Source organism: Diabrotica virgifera, chromosome 1 (assembly GCF_917563875.1).
Source record: "Diabrotica virgifera virgifera chromosome 1, PGI_DIABVI_V3a".
NCBI classification, from domain to species: Eukaryota; Metazoa; Arthropoda; class Insecta; order Coleoptera; family Chrysomelidae; genus Diabrotica; species Diabrotica virgifera.
Window position 1 is genome coordinate 129,061,702 of NC_065443.1, and position 18,031 is coordinate 129,079,732.

Genomic DNA, 18,031 nt, shown 5'->3' on the forward strand with positions numbered 1-18,031 from the left:
TAATGATAATTTATTAATAAAGATACAAAATTCCTTGCACGATCGTCTTAGTGATTATTTTTTAATGCTTCTTTTTCTTTCCACCTTTTGTGAGCAATTTATTATAAATACCGTTTCAAAAGTTGCATGAATTTTATAGCTCAATTTATTAAAACTCATCCTGTATAACAAATCACCGAATCATTTGTATTGGTTAGTTAATAAAAAATGTCATATTGAAAGAAATATGTGTAAGAAATAATAATACGCTAGAACAGTAATCTCTATACCTATGTTTGCGTTACCCTAGAAACAAAGTAAATAAGTCAAGAATAGTAAGTCGCCATTATTTATCGTATTGAAAGTTTCATAACACATTTTTTAAGAAGTTCTTTTATAATGGAAACTAGTGACGATGAAACATTTTTTGGAACACCACCGGAGATTTTTAAAGCAGCAGAGGATGCAAAATTTTGCTTACTACCCGCTAAATTTAAGAAAATATACGATAAGGTCTACGATGAGTCTGTTTGTAAACTGGAAAACCCTAACACTTAAATAATAATAGCAGTATGATTTTTGCATCAGAGTTTAATCTCTGTTCGAAGAGTTTAAGTCTGTTCTGTCGGACAAAATACATGTGCCGTTTTCGTGGTCTGACCTTTCCAAATTTTTAACCTGTTGCACAATTAAAACTTCCCCTGTTCCAGTGTTCCCATGTATCAAAGTTTGTCCGACTAGACACCCTTAAGCTATTAACAAATTTTCAGCTTGCTATTAATCAACTTTTTTTTCATACGCGGGATCCAGACCTAATGGACTTTATCGCCCAGTCGTGCATTAGGGCAATTTACGGATGTAATCTTATTATGATTACTTACTTGGAAAACCTCCTCCATATGGAGCAAGCATTGGAGTCAGTTTCTGTCAGGTTATGGCCATGTTTATCACCCGATTCTTGAGGACATCTTAGCTTCTCTGAATCTGCATAGTACCACAATAACTGATTAAGACCTGTAATACAAAATAATTAAGTAAAACGTTTTCTGAACTATTAAAAGTACAGAAAAAAATCAAAAAATAAAGAAGACAATTAATATTTTACGGAAAGTGAAAAAGTAAGTAAAAAAAATATATTAAAATCATTCCAAAAATACAAAATCATTTTATCTATGTTCTGTTTGTAGTTGCTTATCACCTTTTTATCTTTTATATTCTCCTATTTGTTTTTTATTTTCCATTCTATTATGTACCTATTTACTCTTATTATAATTTATTATAGTATAACTAAGCCAAAGTAGTGCTATGAGTGGATACAAACAGGCTGAAGCAGAAGAAGAAGGAGGAGAAGAAGAAGAAGAAGAAGAAGAAGAAGAAGATATAATAATGAATTCCTGGAAGATTTAACATGGTAAATCTGTTTCAAAAATTGTGAATTCTAGATGTGGTTAAAAAGTATTTTTAGTCCCCATTCTTCTCAACACCTCGTTGTTGGTCACGTGCTCTGTCGCATGCTTCGAAAATCCCACATCTCAAACCCTCATTTCTAAAATAAACATAATCTAAAACTGATAAAGGTGGGAGCATTTACATTAGTCATGATTAGTGCGACCAACTCCAATTCAGTCGAATTCGGGAAAAGGCTGAAAAAAAAAACCTGAAATCCGGGACTTTTCAATGAAAATCGGGCCATTTATTTTAAATATGGAACTTTAATATCATCATTTTATTGTTTGTTTAACATTTTTATGTCGACAACGGTATTAAGGTACAATAATTATTGGTTGTAATGATAACTACATTTTTGTTAGTTTTTGACATTTAGATTTTCAATCCGGAAATCTTTCTCAAAAAAGGAAAAATTAGAAAATCAACTAACTGAGGTTGAATTTCCATGTATTTTCCTTGGACAGCTGATTTATGTGTATACATGAATTCCTATTGTTTTTGAATCGTCTTTTCAGAAGACGATAATTAGAATAGAGAAACGAAAAAAAGTCCACGGTTTAAGTTTTTGTAGAACTTTAACACCAAAAATAAAATGCATGCATTTTGGATGTGGTACTAGTATTACACTTAGAAATTGTCGACTCATTTTAGTACCACCAATTCAATTTGATGTGAATTCTTAGAAGAATAACGTATTCAAAATTTTAAAATAGGATTTTACCAAAACTTTGAAAATTCGGATGGGCCGGAACTTTGTCCAGGACGCCGGGACACAACTTCGTAATTCGGGCCATGTCCCGGATTTTTCGGACTAGTTGGTTACACTAGTCATGATCAGCAGTATGTTTCCTTTGTTCCTATGTTTCCCTTTGTTCCTTCCTGTTTTTTGTTTATTTTGTCTTGCATTTTTTATCTACTCATATTTTTTTAATTGATGGATTCGACCGTTACTTGATCATTTCCGTTCATTTTATCTAACAATAAAACACTGAAAACGTTTGTTTTCTATACTTCCACAAAATTTATAAAAACTATGTGACTACAGCTGTATAGGCAGAGTAATAGTACAAATCCGATCATCGCATCTGAAATTTTACACCTTCTTGAAATTTGCATACATCAAGACGATTTTGAATTCAATAATCAAATATACACAAACAACAGTACAGGACTTATTATGGGTAATCGTCTAAGCCCATTGCTATCTGATATATTTATGAACCAGCTTGAAACAACAATTTCTAAACATCCCGTATTTAAACAGTTCTTATATTGGTGGAGATACGTGGATGATATACTAGTATGCTTTACTATACAGGAACTAACAGGCAACTAGACCAATTTCTATCATACATCAATTCACTTCATAGTATTATTGAGTTTACAATAGAAACAGAACAGAATAAGTCTATAAACTTTCTAGATGTAACAATTACTACACAACAAACATGAGTTCTGAGTCAACAATAGAAAAACAGACACTTCAACATACGTACTTCACCTTCTAGATTCTAGATCATAATCATTCTTTTAATCAACAGTCTCAAATTCTGCATATTCAAAATAAAGGCCTTAAGCTATCTTTATTAGAATCTGTGGAAATTAATAGATTGAAAAATACAGATATAATTCTGAATGACCAACTCCAGACAAACAGCTCCCCACTCCTCAACCTCTTCAGTGAAAGACTTTAAAAAGACAAACCCATAGTAATCTAAATCACTTGAGAAAGGCACTCTGCCGAAACTGCTGTAGTCACATAGTTGTAATAAATTTTGTGGAAGTATAGAAAACAAACGTTTTCAGTGTTTTATTGTTAGATCATATTTTTGTTTTAAGTAACGTGATTAAATTTTTTTAATACAGCACCTAGAGACTTGCAACTTTTTGCATTGTATTCAGGATGATATGAGGCAAAAAGTCTACTATAAAAAAATTTGTCAAAATGCATACTTGCATTACAATACAATAAGTCAAAATTGGTGTATTAAGGGCAAAGTTTTATTACTCGGAGCTTTTTGGGATCGCTGAACATGAATACGACATTACAACCGCCCCTTGGAGTACCTAGTGCCCAGGATTACTACTAAAGCACGTCATCTGAAGTTTCGAGGCACTAAATTAATGCACACAGATTTCTCGTGAGGTTTTTGTGACCGCTGAACATAAATGTGCTTTCAGAATCGATACCCGGAGGATCTGGTGACAAGGGCCATTGCTAAGGCACATCATCTTGTACAGTTTCGCGGATTTTCGGCACTAAATTGATGCAAACAGATTACTCGGAGGTTTTTGGGGTTGATGAACACGATTGTGCCATTAGAACCGATCCTCGGAGCATCTGGTGCCTAGAGTCCCTACTAAGGCACGTCATTCTTCTGTTTTCGGCACAAAGTTGATACAAACAGATTACTCGGGTGTTTTTGAAGTCTTGAACATGAATACACTATCAGAACCAACCCTCGGTGGACCAGGAGGTACATAGCAGTCACCCAGGGCACTAGGTGCTACGAGGGTCGGTTATGATGTCATGTTCATGTTCAGAAACTCCAAACCCCCCGAGTAATCTGTTTGCATGAGTTTACTGCCGAAAACTCTCGAAACTCCAGAAGATGCCACGCCTCAGCAGTCGCCCTGGCGCTAGGTATTGGGGTGAATTCAGATGACGTATTCGTGCTCAGTGACCCCAAAACCCTCCGAGTAATCTGTTTGCATTAATTTGCGAAATTCTAGATGACGTTCCTCAGCAATAATCCTAGGCACCAGGTGCTCAGGGAGTCGGTTCTGATCGCCTATTCATCTTCAGTGATCTCAAAAAACCCCGAGTGACAAAATCTGGCCCTTAGTATCCTGATTTTTTACATTTACAGTACATTTTATGTACTGTAAATGCACTTATACATTTACACCCATTTTTCTATTGTAGCCTTTTTTCCTGTCGTTAAAGTTACAAGTCACAGGTAAGTGCTGTATTTAAGAATCGATTTATTTTTCGCTAAATGTCCTGGTCTAATACAAAAGTTAAATGTCCGATAACATTGTTTGTCCTGCCAACCCTTGGTATTAGTATGATGTTAGTTATTCACCCCCTAAAAGCTGTCACCCTTAAGTTTAAAGTTAAGCACCCATAATTTTAGGAATAAATCACGGCAAGGCTGGCTTTTTATGTTTCTTAAAAATTGCTGACTATAAATCGACCATTTTGAAATAAAAAGAGAACTCCGAGATAAAATGTTGAGAGCAATTTGTAAGAAAGGTTTATTGTCCTAACAAGGAGCACTTTGTAAGTTTATTTTTCGATCGACTCGAGGTATAAAATTGTTTTTTAAACTATATACTGTTATATTTCAAAATTAAGTTAAAAATTAAATTTTATGTCAAAGACCATAGGACCATAAATTTTCAAGACCCTGTAGATGCTAAATTAAAAAAAAAATAATTTAGAATTAAGAAGTGTTTTAACTATTTAGAATGGGAAATAAGCCACAATATTATTAAAAAATGATTTTTATTAACGTTTCGACGCCCAAATCGGGTGCCGTTGTCAAAATACAAAATACTATTAATATAAACAAAAATGTTGTTGCTTAGTAAAAAAATTCTTCTAATAATTTATTTAATTTGACTCATTTATATCGGCAATTCAGATACATATGATACATTTTAAAGTAGAAGACTTTAAAATGATATTGCCAATATTTATGAGTTGCGTTCCTGGGACGACTTTACTGAAAGATAGTTCATTCGATTACATGAAATCAACCCCAACTCAAGAATATCCGTCACAAAAAAATCATAGCATGTGATCTGTCTTTAAAAAGACAACCACATGCAACGGTGACATTAAAATTCTCGCGTTAGAGATCTCATAGTAAATCACGAGGGAAAACCAGGAAAAACCTCGTGATACTATCCCGACATCGTAAGTATTTGGTCTTACACTTAATTTACTCTCAAAATTAATACCAAATTCTGACTTTACTATAATTTTGTTTAAATTATAAATAATATCAATAATACATGGGTATATAAGTAATACTAAAATATAAAATATGTACTAACTCGACTATTGACTTACTAATTGTGGTATTTTCTTTCTATTGACTTCCTCTTTCAGTATGGGTATCCACATCCTACTGCATTCCACCGAGGAATTTGCGACACAATTGGTTTCGTTTAGCATAATTAGAGCCGCTTCTTTGATTTTTCTCTTTTTACTATCTGTTTCTTTCAGGACTATACTTGAATCTCTCCACTGAACTCTATGTTCATTATCCCATGCGTGTTGACATATTTGAGATCTATCAAATTCTCTATTTTTAATATAAGATTGATGTTCACTTATTCTAACGTTTAATGGTCTTGATGTTTCACCTATATAAAACTGTTCGCATTCACAAGGTATTTTATAAATACAATTCTTTGTCCTTTCTTGTTCATTGTTAGGTTTAGTTTTAGATAGAATAGATCTCAATGTGTTGGTTGTTTTGAATGTTGTTGAAATGTTGAATTTATTTCCTATTATTTTAAGTTTCTCGGATAGTCCTTTTATGTATGGTATTGATATTTTCCTCGTATTATTTCTTGTGAATGTTGTAGGATCCCGTTCTATGTTGTTCTGTTCCATTCGATCCAATCTTGACAATTCCTTATTTATAAACGATAAAGGATAATCATTTTTTAATAAAACAGATGTTAAGAATTGTTTTTCTTCTAAAAAGGAATTTTCGTTAGAACAAGTAATTTTGGCTCTATCATATAAGGATTTTATGATTCCCTTTTTAACGTTGATGTTGTGATTTGATTTGTAATTGAGATATCTGTTGGTATGTGTTGGTTTTCTATACACTTGAGTCTCATATCCAGTATCCTTCTTTAAGACTAAAACATCGAGGAAAGGCAGGGTGTTATTATATTCCTTTTCCATTGTAAATTTTATTGTCTCTTCTTGATCGTTTATAATATTCAGGAATGTATCCAACAATTCTGATCTATGAGGCCATATTGAAAACACATCATCTACATATCTCCACCATACAGTGGGTTTTAAATTTTGTTTAGAAATGATATTAGTTTCGAAATCCTCCATAAATATATTAGCCAATAATGGAGATAAAGAGGAGCCCATTGCTAGACCAAAATTTTGTTTATAAAATTCATTATTTAGTTGAAAATAGGTATTATTAGTACATAATGTCAATAACTCCATTATAGCTGATACATTTAGTTTTGTCCTAGTTGTCAATGTATCATCATTCTCTAATTTCGTTTTGATTATGTTTAAAGTTTTATCTAATGGCACATTTGTAAATAAACTGTTTATGTCAAAACTTACTAAAATATTATTTGGATTAAACTCAATAGTTGATAATTTGTTTACAAAATGTTTTGTATTTTTTATAAATGTGTCATCATTATTAGCAAATGGTTTTATAATGTTTATAATGAATTGGAAAAGACAAATCAAATTGAACAGAACATCAATAAAGAGGAAATTAAAGCTTTAAAAACTTTAAAAAATGATGACTCCATAACGATCCTACCAGCGGATAAAGGAAATGCAACTGTAATAATGGATAAAATACAATACGAGGACAAAATTACAGATCTAATTACAAATGGACCTTATACCAAATTAACGAAGGATCCAACGAAAACACTGGAAAACAAAATCTATAGAACTTTATTCAAATTTAAAAATGATCTAACATACTATCAAAGAAAATTAATTACACCTCATTACAGTAAGTCACCACATTTTTATGGAGTACCGAAAATTCATAAAGCGAACATACCACTTAGACCCATTTGTAGTACCATCAGTTCTCCTTGTAGTGAACTATCAAAATTTTTATTAAACATTATAAAACCATTTGCTAATAATGATGACACATTTATAAAAAATACAAAACATTTTGTAAACAAATTATCAACTATTGAGTTTAATCCAAATAATATTTTAGTAAGTTTTGACATAAACAGTTTATTTACAAATGTGCCATTAGATAAAACTTTAAACATAATCAAAACGAAATTAGAGAATGATGATACATTGACAACTAGGACAAAACTAAATGTATCAGCTATAATGGAGTTATTGACATTATGTACTAATAATACCTATTTTCAACTAAATAATGAATTTTATAAACAAAATTTTGGTCTAGCAATGGGCTCCTCTTTATCTCCATTATTGGCTAATATATTTATGGAGGATTTCGAAACTAATATCATTTCTAAACAAAATTTAAAACCCACTGTATGGTGGAGATATGTAGATGATGTGTTTTCAATATGGCCTCATAGATCAGAATTGTTGGATACATTCCTGAATATTATAAACGATCAAGAAGAGACAATAAAATTTACAATGGAAAAGGAATATAATAACACCCTGCCTTTCCTCGATGTTTTAGTCTTAAAGAAGGATACTGGATATGAGACTCAAGTGTATAGAAAACCAACACATACCAACAGATATCTCAATTACAAATCAAATCACAACATCAACGTTAAAAAGGGAATCATAAAATCCTTATATGATAGAGCCAAAATTACTTGTTCTAACGAAAATTCCTTTTTAGAAGAAAAACAATTCTTAACATCTGTTTTATTAAAAAATGATTATCCTTTATCGTTTATAAATAAGGAATTGTCAAGATTGGATCGAATGGAACAGAACAACATAGAACGGGATCCTACAACATTCACAAGAAATAATACGAGGAAAATATCAATACCATACATAAAAGGACTATCCGAGAAACTTAAAATAATAGGAAATAAATTCAACATTTCAACAACATTCAAAACAACCAACACATTGAGATCTATTCTATCTAAAACTAAACCTAACAATGAACAAGAAAGGACAAAGAATTGTATTTATAAAATACCTTGTGAATGCGAACAGTTTTATATAGGTGAAACATCAAGACCATTAAACGTTAGAATAAGTGAACATCAATCTTATATTAAAAATAGAGAATTTGATAGATCTCAAATATGTCAACACGCATGGGATAATGAACATAGAGTTCAGTGGAGAGATTCAAGTATAGTCCTGAAAGAAACAGATAGTAAAAAGAGAAAAATCAAAGAAGCGGCTCTAATTATGCTAAACGAAACCAATTGTGTCGCAAATTCCTCGGTGGAATGCAGTAGGATGTGGATACCCATACTGAAAGAGGAAGTCAATAGAAAGAAAATACCACAATTAGTAAGTCAATAGTCGAGTTAGTACATATTTTATATTTTAGTATTACTTATATACCCATGTATTATTGATATTATTTATAATTTAAACAAAATTATAGTAAAGTCAGAATTTGGTATTAATTTTGAGAGTAAATTAAGTGTAAGACCAAATACTTACGATGTCGGGATAGTATCACGAGGTTTTTCCTGGTTTTCCCTCGTGATTTACTATGAGATCTCTAACGCGAGAATTTTAATGTCACCGTTGCATGTGGTTGTCTTTTTAAAGACAGATCACATGCTATGATTTTTTTGTGACGGATATTCTTGAGTTGGGGTTGATTTCATGTAATCGAATGAACTATCTTTCAGTAAAGTCGTCCCAGGAACGCAACTCATAAATATTGGCAATATCATTTTAAAGTCTTCTACTTTAAAATGTATCATATGTATCTGAATTGCCGATATAAATGAGTCAAATTAAATAAATTATTAGAAGAATTTTTTTACTAAGCAACAACATTTTTGTTTATATTAATAGTATTTTGTATTTTGACAACGGCACCCGATTTGGGCGTCGAAACGTTAATAAAAATCATTTTTTAATAATATTGTGGCTTATTTCCCATTCTAAATAGTTAAAATTGTAAAAATGCCACAAGAAAATAGCTTCAGAACAACATTAAGAAGTGTTTTCGCAGAAGAGTGAACTCTTATAGTGATTTAGTTTCTAAGAACAATTTATTAAGAACGATTAGTGTGGAGAAAGTTGATGGTTTACAGATAGACAATGCCTTTTGTATTGTTTTCCTCGAAGGCAGTGGGTAGTAGACAAACGTTTGCGGTTTAAGATATAGGGTTTTTTCTTGTAAATAAAAAGGATTTTTATCCTGATTATCTCCTAGATATTTGGGAGAAACCAAATTTGTATACAATACTGTTGTTTTCTTAAGAAAATAAAGTAGGGATGGCTGGCAAATAGTATGGTGAGAATGAATGTATGTGATTGGATATAAGAAACGATGGAAGGAGAATAGAGAGTCGATGTTAACATCCTAAGAGAAAATTTTCATCATTGTGTTTTTACCATCGAAAACATGCAGTCCAGTTGAAAGAAGTTTGTTACAAGATTAGTGTAAGTTGTGTTAAGTTGGTGATGCCACCCATAAGTTTAAAGTTAAGCACCCATAATTTTACGAATAAATCACGACAAGGTTTTTATGTTTCTTAAAAATTGCTGACTATATATATCCACCATTTTGAAATAAAAAGAGAACTCCAAGATAAAATGTTAAGAGCAATTAATAGGAATGGTTTATTGTCCTAACAATAGGAGTACTTTGTAAGTTTATTTTTCGATTGAATCGGAGTACAAAATTGTTTTTTAACATCTAACATACAGTTTTTTTATAGTACTTACAGTTTTTTTATAGTACTTATTATGTTTAGTATTCCTTTTCTTTTTAACTTTAATTCTTGTTACACTCATGTGCAAAAAATCGATCCACACCAATTTTATAGAGAATAAGACATATTTTTGGAGATGCCACTTATAGATTGGATACAGATTTAATGGAGGAACATAATATATGGCATTATTCGAATTGAAAAAAAAAATGAAAAGTAGCTCTGTTGATAAAAACAGTTATAACAAAATAATTAGTGTTATGAATAAAAACGAAAAATAATTAGTGTTATGAGTATAAACTCATGAGTAATAATGTTCTCAATAATATAAGCATAAATTAAAAGTTTATATAAAAGAGAAAAATCCCAGATACAAAATTTATTAAAATAATAATAAATAATTATTTAAATCTGAAAACTTTTCTTGTTGGAACTTCTTTCTGGTACATCCTTAATCTCTGACTTTTACTATTTATAAGACAAGAGACGACTATTAAAGAAAGGGAACAGGACTCTACAATATGCAGTCACATTCCGCTTTCATTCCGCTTCTAGGAAAAACGGTCCGAAAGAAAGTTCCTAAAGTCTAATTATGTGAAAATTCCTATAAGTTTATACTCTATTTCATATGAATATAAATAATATTTTGATGTGATGAGTTTCAACTCACAGTACATAAGAGTAGATAGAGTATAAACTGCAACATTTGGAGTATAAACTACATTCTCATTTTTATTCATACGAGCCATTGTCAATTTAACTTGCTATTGATACCTAGTAGTTTCTCCTTGGGCCCTTATAACAGCATACGTACGTCTTGATATGGTGATAATTAAATTTTGAGCATACATAGAGTTGGTCAAATTCGTCCCATATTGCCTTAACATCCGCACTAAGCTCAGGTAAGTTGTTAGAGACAGGTATCTGAACTTGGATTCGTTTTTTTAGTCTCATATATCTTCAATTGGAGTAAGGTCGGGACTACAAGCTGGCCAAGCCATACGAACAATCCCGACGCCTTCTAAGTAATCAATGAAGATTCTAACGTGGTAAGGACGCGCGTTATGGTCCATAAAAACAAAAGGATAGCTAATATGAATGGCGCAAAGAATACCACATGTTTATATAAAATGGTACTTATATACCTTGTTCCTATCACAGAATCTCCTCTTCCAAAAACCATAATTGAGCCTCCTCGATAGGTTATTCTGCCGAAAAGCATTGGGAAATTCGTTTTCCTTGTATTCTCCAGATTATTTCGTGACCATGTGTTGACCTCAAGCAATATTTGGACTCATCGGAGAACAAAACATTACTGGAATCTGTGTGAGTCTAACTTTGTTCAGGCGATTTGCCAGTTCAATTAAAGTTAGAAGTCCATTTCTTAAACAGCAACAAAACCAAAAATCGATCATCAGGAGCTGATGTTGATCTCCTATGGCCTGATCCTGATCTTCTAGTGTTTAGAAGGCGTTTTTTTAGTCTCATAGATCTTCAATTGGAGTAAGGTCGGGACTACCAGCTGGCCAAGTCATACGAACAATCCCGACGCCTTCTAAGTAATCAATGAAGATTTTAACATGGTAACGACGCGCGTTATGGTCCATAAAAACAAAAGGATAGCTAATATGAATGGCGCAAAGAATACCACATGTTCATATAAAATGATACTTATATACCTTGTTCCTATTACAGAACTTCCTCTTCCAAAAATCATAATTGAGCCTCCTCGATAGGTTATTCTGCCGAAAAGCATTGGGAAATTCCTTTTCCTTGTATTCTCCAGATTATTTCGTGACCATGTGTTGACCTCGAGCAGATTCATCCGAGAACAAAACATTACTGAAATCTGTGTGAGTCTGACTTTGTTCAGGCGATTTGCCAGTTCAACTGAAATTAGAAGTCTATTTCTTAAACAGCAACAAAACCAAAAATCGATCATCGCGAGCTGATGTTGATTTCCTATGGCCTGATCCTGACCTTCTATTGTTTAGAAGGCTTAGCCGTTTTGATTGAACCATTGGATAGGTCTTACGTGAGTACAATGTGAACAGCACAACGACCTAGGAGTGTGGCGCTTTAGCCTTTTGTTTGTCTGGGTCCATATAAGGTTCTTCGCTAACCTATTGGGGTGGTTTTGCAGTCGTCTGACATATTTTTGAGAGTAACTGCTAATTTCTTCTTTGTTAGTCTTCATTTGAAGATCTATCGATTTATGTATTTGTTGGCTATGTACCACGGTGCATTTGTAATAATGAGGAAGGTCTTCGACTCGAACCTCTCCAGGATGTCTAGATATTGAATCTCGACGCAGATTAAATATTCTCTTCTTCAGGTGCCATCTCCGCTACGGAGGTTGGCAATAATCATAGCTATTTTAATTTTTGAGGCAGTAACTCTAAATAGTTGTTTTGAGCTGCATCCAAACCATCCTCTCAGGTTCTTCAGCCATGAAATTCGTCTTCTGCCGATGCTTCTTCTGCCATCTATCTTATTCTCATTGCATTCTCTGCATTCTCAGATTAAATATAGACATCCATAAAGACAGTTGGATCATATAGCTCCATATTGGCTTTATCACTGACATGTAAACTAGAATTTTATGATATACATTCATTTGTGACCTATTTCCTATTAGCCAGTACATTTTACTGAGTTTCGGACCCAACTTTTTTTTTTCATGAATATGTGTTTCTTCCACGTTAATCTGCGGTTCAAGTGAAGACCTAGGTATTTTACATCATCTTTTGTTGTGGTAGGGGAGCCCAAGCAGGGATTTTTGCAGTTATACTCGAGCGCGTCAGATTAGCATATGGGGAGAAACCTGGTACCCTGCAGATGTACCTCTACCATATATTGGCTCTTAACAGGGGAGTTCGTTAAGGGGGGTCCGAAAAAAATCTATCCTTAGAAATCTGTACTCGAAATTGTCAGATTAAGATAAGGTACGTTAAGTACATGCAAAAGAGTGTATATTTTTCAAATTCTGATGATTTGAGCGGGGCGTAAAGAAATGGGCGAGTCAAAAAGTTTTACAAAAAAGCGAATATTCCGCGAAATGAATGTCAGATCGAAAAACTAAAAAATACGTGTTCAATATTTTTCAAAAATCTATCGAATGATACCAAACACGACCCCCACGGAGAGGGTTGAGGGGTAAATTAAAATTTTAAATACGAACCCCGCGATATTTCGCGAAATGAACATCAGATCGAAAAACTGCAAAATAGACTTATTCAATAATTTTGAAAAATCTATCGAATGGTACCAAACACGACTCCCCACGGAGGTGGGGTGGGGTTACTTTAAAATCTTAAATAGGAGCCCCAAATTTTCTCAAATAGTTACCTAGGAAACATAGAACTATGTTTAAAGTGGATTACAACATTTGTGGAGATAGTGACAAAGGCCAAGCCAAGTATATAAAAACGTTTTAAAAATGGAAAGTCCCCACTAAAATGGAAAACTTTACTTAACTGTTTTTGGTTTTAGGACGTAATAATCACAACCTAATAGGTCCCCATAACGCTGGAGTGACTGCAAATTTAGTATACTTTCCTCCGCTACTTTTGTAGTACTTGGTTATTTAATGAGAGGGTTGGGCATTAGTGTACTGACTTGCTTTCGTTTACTTTAATTTGCCATATTTGTAACCAAATCTTTATTTTATCGAGAATGGTTTGGAGCAGTTGCGAGGCGATGTGCGGGTTTAGGTGAGCTGCAAGGATTGCTGTGTGGTCTGCATTAATATGTTGCTGTGATGGTGTTTTGATTTGTGGCTGTGATGGACAATCAGCTGTATAGAGTAGGTAGACAACAGGTCCAAGCACACTACCCTGAAGTACTCCAGTTTTAATCGGATATAAGTTAGTGCACTGATCTTTTACTTTTACAAGGAAATGGCGGTCGGAAAGATAGGACTTAAAAAGTAATTGAGAGGAAGAAATTATCTTATTTTGTATAGAGGCCAGTGTGCCATACTTTATTAAAAGCCTGCGATAAATTAATAATTTTACTTATGCATAGGAGGGTTTTTCTAAATTTATATACGCCATATAGCAGGTCCTAAGTTGTAATACTGTAGTCCTAAGTTGTAAAAGTGGCACGAATCAGCACAAAACCATGAAGTGTGAAAACAATTGGCGGAGACCTATGTCCAGCAGTGGACGTGAATTGGTTAGATAATGATGATGATGATGATGATGATGAAGTTGTAATACTCGCAATAAATGGGAAATATGTCATCAATCGAATTTTTTGTACCTGAGTATTAGTTTGGACATAGGTCTTCACCTAGTTCTTTTTTATGCATTTTATGTACTGTTATATAATTTTTATGGGATAAATTTAGAAAATTATTTATGTCAAAGACCACGAGATCATAGATTTTCATCGCCCTGGCCAAATGGCCAAAAAAATTGTAAATAGCATTAGTTGGTCATAAGCAGTGTTTCGTTGAAAGTGAAAATCGTTCAGTATTAGTGTTTCTATGAACGGACTTATACAAACGGTCGGATTAGAAAGTACAATGTATTAGAAATACATTATAATACATTATTACAAAGACAATAATGATTAGAAAGCTTTGTAGTGAACAATAGGACATTTATAAATGCTTCTTGGAAGGAAAGACGGTAAATACCATTATTGTTGAGTTTTAGAATATATCGGGTTTTTTATAGCATGTAGAAACACAAAAGTAATTTGGTGTCTCCTGGAATTTGACAAAATGGAAAAGTTGTATACAAAATTAATTTGTTTTTAAGAAATGAAAGGCGGGATGTAATGTGTAGAGCGGATGTTTTGTGATTAGCGAGAGAGACGGATGGAAGGGGAATAGAGTGTTTGAGTCTGACTTGGAGGAGGAAAAAAGTTTCACTGTGTAATGAAGACCTGAAGAGAGCAGTCCTCTGAAAAGTAAGAAGTCGGTGTAAAGTGGTGAAGTTGGCGGCCGTGTAAGCAGAATCGTGTTGAAACGAAATCGTTGATCGAGTTGAGAAGTTAAATCTCCTTGTGTCCGAAGAAATTCCTGTTTCTGTCTGGAACGAGTAGCCGGTTGGTATCCATTTGCACAAGATATCGAGCAGAGAGAAAACTGAGGAGAGATTTCGAGCAAGTTTTATTGTTTGTGAAGCAGTTTGGACGAGAAGGATCCTAGGAGCACGTGTGGGAAAATTAAGGACTACACAATCCATGAGAAGAAGTAAAGAAGAGAAAAAAGGTTAGTCAGATTATTTGTGAAACGGAGAGAGTTGTTTTATATTACATACCATATTTGTTTATTTTTTATTGAACAGTTCTACAGCATCATTTAGTCATTCATAAATTCAAAGAAGAAATAAGTAATCAATTCAAAAGGTGAAAAGTAAATTTTTTTTATATAATAGTAAGAACAGTCTAACAAATTATTTAAATGAAAATTTTGTTAAAAAAAGGAGATAGCAGAATTAAAGATTAATTTATTAGATAAGAAATAGTTGCAACAAAATTGATTTTTAGCATACATTTAAATCTTATATTTATGATATATTGGATAAATAAATAATATTTATAGAATTTATATCATTGAGTATATTTATTTTCCCTGTTTTTTCCTGGATGAAGTAAGCAACTAAAAATACTAGAAACCACAAACCAAAGGTAATACATTAAAATAAATTAGCCCTGAGAATAAATTTTATTAGAAAGTTTTATTTAATTTTGGCTTTGTTTTCCATAAATAGTGATTAAAATAATTAATTAATTAATCAAAATCAGAATATGCTCATCAATCTCATAACAGAGAGAAAATACAGAGCATAACAGTACCTACTGGAATTTCCAGTTTTGTATGCAATGTTTATTATTTTACCTACTATAAATATATCTGTCAACTTTTTGTTGTCTTGTCTGTGGATGTATGATATTTATAAAACTATGAGTACATTTAAAATATATTTTTGTTTTGATTTATTGGTGCTTTGTTTTCATTTCTTCTTCCGAGCATTTTTATATAGACATTAATATCATTTTGCGGTTCATTTAAAATGTTAAAAATTCAACCATTTTATAGAAAATATTTTTACTTACCACAGGAAAAGGCAAAGAGCACTAAAACATACAGGAAGAAGAACTTCATAATATCCATTACCATCCGAGATAAAGAAACCTGTAATGGTCCTAAGTGTGGATTCACCGAGAATATGTACACCAGTTTAAGAGAGCTGAAATAGAGAAACATAGGTAGAGATCTGTTTTATTTTAAAATTTTATACTTTATTTCTTAATGGTTGACAGGGTTTAGAACAGAACTTTATTTCTTAAAGGGTTAGAGGTTGTAAACCAGTAACGTGTAATGCAAGAAAGATTTATTTACTACATATAACATAAGTACATATTATTATGTACTCGCATTTCAAATATGAGTAACGAAAATTTAACGTGTATCTCGACAATATTAAAAAATATCTAGTTATTTTTGAAGTAATTGTGCAAAAATATTAGTATTTTGTATTATGCAGTATTATTAGATAGTATTTGTTCAGTAGGGTTAGAAAAAAAAAGGCCTAACCTTGCACGATGAGCTACTCCAAATTTTATTATTCTAAACTTTAGGGGAGAACAATAGTTGTATGAATTTAAAATCGCGACTGAATTTCGCCTTTGCGTTGACCGCCTTCTTGAATTTAAAGGAACATTATTTTTGCTCAAAATCTTCGCGATTTTCAACTTTTCGACAAAAATGGTATTGTACATACTGAATTGTAAAAAATGCGACTTCTTACTATTTCTTTTTTTTTTACTTTTTTTGTGCTGTCGATATTTTCTGAGCTAAAGGGGAAAATAGCGGAAGGGGGAAGCATAATTATTATTGGATTGAATTTGGGTTATTATTAACTCTACGACATAAATATACATAAATCAAAATGGGAGAAACTATATTTTATACTAAATATACTATAAGAAATATTTGAGATCATACGTACGTTGTAAAGGCGCGAGCGTAAGACCTCGTAGGAATTGGTTATATAGAAATGGTTTTTGTTCAATATCTCGGTCATTTTAAACTATGACAAAATAGTAATGACTTAAATTATTGCTATTACTATTTACTACAATTTCTTATTTGCAAATTTCTTCGGGCAGTCCTGAGATAAGTATTTTTAAAAAAATTAAACGCAGAATGAAAGATTACAATAGGTTTGTTCTAGCATCAGTTTCAAACGGTTTGAAACCATCAGCGAATAGTGGACCAGCGCGAGTAGAAGGGATAGCAGTGGTGACTGTATTATGCTCTCTCACTGACCAACTGTTTGCTGACGGTTTCTGACTAGTTTGACTGTTTGCTAGAACAAACCTAATATTACAGAGTCCCTGAAAACTTTTATAATGTTTATGTTAATAAGTTAAAGGGATAAAAAAAGAAAAAGTTTTGTGTGATTTTTAATTTCAAATATTTTATTCAAAAGAATTTCTTTCTTTTTGATTTTTCTAAGGGACTTTTGGCCCTCGGTACGAATGTAATCTTTCATTTTACGTTTAAATTAAGAAAATATATTTGTTAGTTTTATCAGGATTCTAAAAAATAAATACATTTAAATAGAATTGGACCAAGATTTTGAGCCTACCCCCTTAATAACTGGTCAAAAACACCCCTGTTGACCTGCCCCCCACCACTTGCAAAAATTTAAAAACAAATAGCGCTGATTTGTGAGCTACTTATGAGCTTTCATATTCCGTAAATTAAAAATTTTGAGCTCGTTACACTGAGCAGGAATTTAATATTTTAGTGAGGGCTGAGTCAGCCCCCACTACTTAAAAATGGGGATATTGGATCGATCTTTGCGGCAGAATTACGAGCTATTTATGAGCTCCCGAAGTGATATAGTTTCGATTTTTGAGCTCATCCCCTTCACTCCCACACAAACCTTTAATAGAGCTGAACTTAAGAGAAAAATTCTGAGAAAAATTAAAATACAACGTATCGCGGATATAATTCGTATACATTATATATTCTAAG

The 18,031-nt window shown here is 32.5% G+C and overlaps 1 protein-coding gene across 2 annotated transcripts in view; it reads right to left on the reverse strand.

The window, feature by feature from the left end:
• LOC114332030 (transient receptor potential-gamma protein) overlaps positions 1–18,031 on the reverse strand; it is a 673,697-nt gene that overhangs the window by 149,762 nt on the left and 505,904 nt on the right. For both annotated transcript variants that reach the window (XM_050644362.1, XM_050644358.1), the window contains exons 12-13: positions 16,102–16,235; positions 861–993 (exon numbers count right to left, since the gene is read on the reverse strand). In XM_050644362.1, the coding sequence (XP_050500319.1) occupies positions 861–993; positions 16,102–16,235 (267 nt within the window). The remainder of the gene's footprint in view (positions 1–860; positions 994–16,101; positions 16,236–18,031) is intronic.